General features: G+C 41.7%; 1 protein-coding gene across 1 annotated transcript in view; it reads right to left on the bottom strand.

The window, feature by feature from the left end:
- Positions 1-2,957: 2,957 nt before the first annotated feature.
- LOC116398026 (aryl hydrocarbon receptor-like) overlaps positions 2,958-6,000 on the bottom strand; it is a 31,688-nt gene continuing 28,645 nt past the window's right edge. The window contains exon 11 of the mRNA XM_031874007.1: positions 2,958-5,777. Coding sequence (XP_031729867.1) covers positions 5,628-5,777 — 150 coding nt within the window. The 3' untranslated portion in view covers positions 2,958-5,627. The remainder of the gene's footprint in view (positions 5,778-6,000) is intronic.

The raw sequence follows: 6,000 nt of genomic DNA, 5'->3' as shown, positions 1-6,000 counted from the left end.
TGTCCACGGTGGACCGGTCTCTGCTGGAGGATCTGGGTCTGTCCACGGTGGACCGGTCTCTGCTGGAAGATCTGGGTCTGTCCACGGTGGACCGGTCTCTGCTGGAGGATCTGGGTCTCTCCACGGTGGACCGGTCTCTGCTGGAAGATCTGGGTCTCTCCACGGTGGACCGGTCTCTGCTGGAGGCCCCGCTGGAGTCTCAGCTGAAGAGGTTTCTGGTGAACCTGCATGATATCATCTGGTTTCAGTGCACTCATCTCAGCCCTGAGGCTTTGAGGCAGAAACATTCCTGGTCTACAGTGTATAAGCCTTCAGCGGTGATCATGTTTCACCAGCCAAATGTTTTAAATTCTGTACCAGGCCTTGGTACACACACACACACACACACACACACACACACACACACACACACACACAGGTGTTTCCACTTAATTACCTCTGCAGTACTTGAGATTGGTTGACATCTTCAATCTTCACTCTCCTGTTAGTTGCGTTGCACCTGTTTTCATGAGCTCATGTAATTCCCGGCAAAGCTCCGCCCACCTGCGACCACAGCAGAGGTCTGATTGGCCAGAGTATAAGTGGGAACACCTGTGAGGTTCTGCAGGAAGGCAAATCAAAGCACTTTACATAGAAACGTCAAAAGACAAAGTTCAAAAGAAACAAATTATAAAAGAACATTTTCAATCTAATAGAAAATAAGAACAAGCTAAAATTGAAATCCCACTGATTTAAAAAGCACAGAAGCAACAAAATGTAATTTAAGAGAAGCTAAGGTATACTAGTTCTGCTGAAATCCGTGTGAATATATTACATTAATACGGATGTTCAATGCATAACATGTTACAGTTTTAACTGGTGCTCGTCCTCCCAGGTGGTTACCAACTACCCCTCCAAAGGGTCCGAAAATAAATCTGGGGGTGTGTGAGATGTTTAACGGGGGAGGAAGCTAAGTACTGCAACATTTGTATTCTGGAATAGTTTTTGCCTCGAACAGTAAATTCAAATAAAATCGCGTGTAACGTTTAGATGGATCAATCACACTAGCATGGCCCCCTACTGCTTTTCTTTTGCATGGGGCCACCAGCCAAAAAGGTAGACATTGACTGGTTTCATTTATGAAGATGCATTATGTTTTATAAGCTTATCATATGTGTTTATTTGTATGTAAAAGCTTGGAGCTGAAGACTAAAAGGTAAATTAAGAGTGTGATATTTGCTTCTCATGTGTAGAAGTATAAAGTAGCATGAAATGGAAATAATATAACAAAATACTTTGGTTATACTTTCCTTAGACAAGTCAAAATCTCATCTAAACACTCCCACAGCTTTTTAATTAAGATAAACTCAGACGGCCAAAATGTTTCCGCGTGCAGGATGTTTTTCTCTCGCAGCTTCTTTTTCTGTATCTGACGTCCATGAAAACCACAGCGTGGCCCTGAAAGGCCGAGAGAGGGGAGACGTACCGGGGGGGGAGGGTGAGTCACTCGTCCCTTCTCCCTCCACTTCAGAGGGCGACTCTAACATCGGCCAGTTATTATCTAAATATGTCTGCAGTCATGACAAAGCTCTCGTCTATAACAACACGCCTCGGGCACATTTAGTCCCATTGTTCTCTCTTTAGGCAGAGATGTCTTTCCAAAAAAAAGGGAGGGTTTTCCCCCCCCCCCCCCCTCCAACCACCATTCAGCCTCACCCTGGAAATAGGCCACTACACACCCACTCAGAGTGACGTCCCTGTTGCCTCTCTCTGACTCTCGCTTCCACGTATTCATATTAATGTCGCTATTATTGGGTTTATCTTGTGAAATAATGTGTGATCACTTTTACCACGACCTTATGTCAAATCTAAAACGAGGTTAACAATCGGAGTAGCCTATGTGTGCACATCGAGTCATTTCATCCGCATCGCATTACATTACATTTACTTTAATGGACAAATCCTGACACATGTATCCGTTAAGGATCTACAACTATATGTATGTGATGCAGGTCTGGAACAAAGGCTATACATATCAAAAGGTTATTGTAAATTTAGTCGATTGTGGAGCCTTGAATTACTTGAGAACTCTCGAAAGCCTTAAACCTGAACATCTAGTCACCTTCCTAAAATCCAGGAATGCATCAAAACACTTGAACTGGGAACTGGAAACAGGATAAAAGCCTCATTTTCTTTCATTTAAATTTGTGGAATAATTCTTAAAATCTATTGGAACAATCCCAGAACGTTAGAGCATTTAAAACCTGGATCGTTTACTCCTCGGTGGAGTAATACTAGTAAGTCCACTTATGACAGTGACTTTTCACACACTTGAACCTCCAAATCTTCTAACAAGTGTCTTCACTGTGTGAAGAAATGTGGAGAGACACCACACAGCTCCTCAGCAGTGTGTGTGTGTGTGTGTGTGTGTGAAGTGTAAGAAGCCTGCAACGGTGTGGGGACCATATTGTGACTGGTATGTCCCTCGTCGACCTATTCAGAATGCCAGCGCTGCTCCCCCTCTGGCCGCCCGGCGATCACAACGCATTACGGTGAAGTCTGCAGGCAGCGCGTGCTATGTCAGGCCGAGTCCCGTCAACCGCAGCTGCAAGGATGCAGGAGCCTCAATGCAGAAAAATGGCTATTAGAACTATAATATCATAATATGTTGCATCATTAAATTATTATTACTCATGCATTGATGTACAATTGACGAAGTAGAAGTACAAGTCCCTAAAATTAGAACTGTACAGTATGTGAGTAAATGTACTTAGTTACATTGCTCCACTGCTCTGCAGCATCAAGAGCTTCTAAAATGAGCACTGAGCATCTTTGTTGTTTGTAGCGGCTCCGTTTCCAGTTAATCATGCAGAGTCTCAGAGTTAATGTGGTAATGATTTATTGATGTTAAAACGCTGCACATGGCACCTCTACAGGTCAGGAGCCGGTGACACAGGTCAGGACCCCCCCCCCCCCGTTAGCTGTTCACTGCCCAGAGTGAATAAAAAACCGGAGCTCTCTCTCAGAGATGTTTGTGTTTTTTTTTCACTTTTGTGATCGAAGAACTCCTTTTTATTTCAAAAAGGAAGAAAAAGAATAGATTTGAAACAAGCAGTCAAAGGACACGAGTCACAGCTGCACCTAGTCCTGTTAACATGTTAACGTTAGCGTGGCTAAACCAAGAGACAGAATGAAACTCTCCAACATCTATTGAACAAGTCTCAGCAGTATGGCACCATCTTCAGGCTGTCATAGAGTCCAGTGTTTCATGATGAGAGTACTATTTACACTTTAAAAAACAAAGACAAATAAAAGAAATCAACAAAGGAGATTGATAAGCATGTGTTTTTAAAAATAGTGCTCAAAACGGGTGACTTGACGTAGAACTATGTACATAGCTGTATTTGTCGAAGCTTGTTTGCTTGTTGTCTTTTTTTCACATTGTTAATAAGTCACATCAATCATATTAAATAGAGCAAACGTTTCCGCCCGTAGCAAAAAGAAAGGGAAAGAAACGAGTCAACTCGAATGACATGTAACCACGCGTGTATCACATTTCAACATAAAACATAGAACAATAATATTAATACCAATAGTAATGACATTATTTGAACAATTAAAATGGAAATCTCTTTTCAGCATCTCTTCGCCATGAAATGATTCTACTCCGCATCACTTTCCAGTCGCTTTGCTAAATACAAGAAACATTCAGATCTGTGTCCATCCAGTAGAGATCTCTTCTTCTTCTTCTTCTTCTTCTTTTAAAACTCACATTTGGTTTTGTTTCAGTGTTTGCCATTCTGTCGCTGCTGCGTAGACCTGAAGTCACACACCTGATATACAGTATATATCACCACGCTTTCTACCGTTTAAAAGAAAACGTCGGATGAGAAGATCGATATGAGTTCATCTCTGCGAGTTCATATCGGCCTTCGCTTCCTCACGTCCTCAAAGACGTCAGACTTTTCCTTTAATTATCTGGGATTGTTGCTGCGATGGACTTGTGTCTGGATTCACCGATTCCCTCGAGGAGAGCAAGTGCAACCGCCGCTTAGCTAAGAGGGGTGACGGAGCACGACGTCTTTTCTTATTTCTGTACAAGAGAATGTCTCAAACATCAACTTTAGAACAATCAAGAATGCTTCCTTGCTGCAGGAATAAATACAGGAACAAAGGACTTCTTCTATTCAAGTCGGTTCAACTTTTAACCAAAAGAAAAGAAAGAAAACTCATCCAGAGGTCCAACATCATCAACGACAAAATAATAACAATACTTCAAGTGGAGGAAGATAAAAATGATGACACTAACAATTGTACGGAAGTGTTTGTGCTTGTGAGGACATTAACCCGTCACCTGAAATGTGCCTCAAAATAAGAATAAAGTAAAATGCAAACGGGTCCATGTTGCATCGGTAGCTTCAGAGATAAAGCGGATGTTTCTCATCACCACAGTATCCCGGACCACACGTCTGCATTAAGCGGCTGCTTGAAATAAAGTGCAGGATATTTCTAGCCATAATTTCCATATTCTATACTTAAAAAAAACTAAAACATTTATGGATTAATCTCGTTGACGAGTTCAACAAAGAAAGAAATGAAAGATTACATTCTTGTGACATGACGGAAAAACCTGTGCGCGATGCTGCCAACTGCCGGAAACCAAAAAACCTGCAGTCACGTTGGGAGTCGTGTGTGTGTGTGTGTGTGTTTTATGGTGCGTTCAGGTACAAAGTGAACCAAATGACCCTAAAACCAAATGATTGAAAACAGGAAAATTCTGATGGGAAACACAAAGTCACAACATAAAACTGCATTTGATGCTTTGTCAGATATTTGTCAGTAATGTTCCTCCTCAGTACATTCATGACGTGGAGATGGACGACCACCTGTCTCCGCCTCAGTTCGTTTGCTTCTCTTTGACTGTTCATATCTCAGGACTGCAAAATATGCCGACAAAGACTTCTTCAGATGTCTTGTTCTGTCCGACCGACTGTCCAAAACTCAAATATGTCCAATTCAATTCCATGTAGGACGAAGAAAGTCAGCAAATCCGGATCCAGCAGACGCTTGAAAAAATTACTAAAAATAATAATCAATTTTCCCATTGATCAGCTAATCCCTTAATCTACTAATAAAGTGGTATTCAACAATTTATACTAATACACTGATATCCGTCATTTACCCAACAACACACAATATTAACCCGTTATTTATGAATATTCTAGGACACGTCGTCCTCGTGTTATCTTACGTTTTCACTGCGTACAAAATATAACAAAAAGCCATGAAATAACAGATCAATAATGTGTGTTAAGATTTAAATATTGGATAACAGAACTATCCATATTTTATTGTTACGCTTCTAACTCTAAATTCTGCTTCGTGTTGTATCTGAACGCAGATTTGTGAAAATCATCTTAAAAAAACTTTTCTGTATTACTTCAAATAAACTGAGCTCTCTCGACTGCATTATTGTAAACAAAGGACTCGTATGATAATATAACTGGATATACAACAAACACACAAACAAAATAATAATTACAAATTGGAAACCTCTAGGCCTACGTTTATTCAGCTTTGTTTGTCGTGTTATCTAGAAGTATAAGGCTGGTCCAGTCATTGTGTGTGTCCTGCTGCGGGGCAGCTGGTCAGAGGTAGAAGCCGGTGGCCGGCGGGTCGGGGAGGCTGGACAAAGTCTCGGGGACGGGCATCTGGACAGCTGGGGGCGCTGCTCCGTTTCTATTGGGCAGAGCACAGCCTCCTGGGTAAGTACCGGTCAGGAGGCAGCCGTTCTCCATCTGCACGAGGCAAGAGGACGTCGTGAATACACACAGCAGGAAGTTATACTATAATATACAGTCATATATGGAGGAAGAGGAAGCAATGCTCAGGAAACAGAAACGCCCTCAACACCCAGTTTCATCATTAAAGTTAAATGAATTGAATGTTTAAACCCATGTTGTTAGAATAACCATGTGGGGGAGGTGTGGTAGTAATACAAGGAAAAACTCCAAGATTGAA

The sequence above is a fragment of the Anarrhichthys ocellatus genome, unplaced genomic scaffold (assembly GCF_004355925.1).
Source record: "Anarrhichthys ocellatus isolate YVR2014 unplaced genomic scaffold, GSC_Weel_1.0 scaffold77, whole genome shotgun sequence".
Lineage (NCBI taxonomy): Eukaryota > Metazoa > Chordata > Actinopteri > Perciformes > Anarhichadidae > Anarrhichthys > Anarrhichthys ocellatus.
Note: the sequence above shows the minus strand (reverse complement) of the source record. Positions and strands in the feature narration are given on the sequence as shown.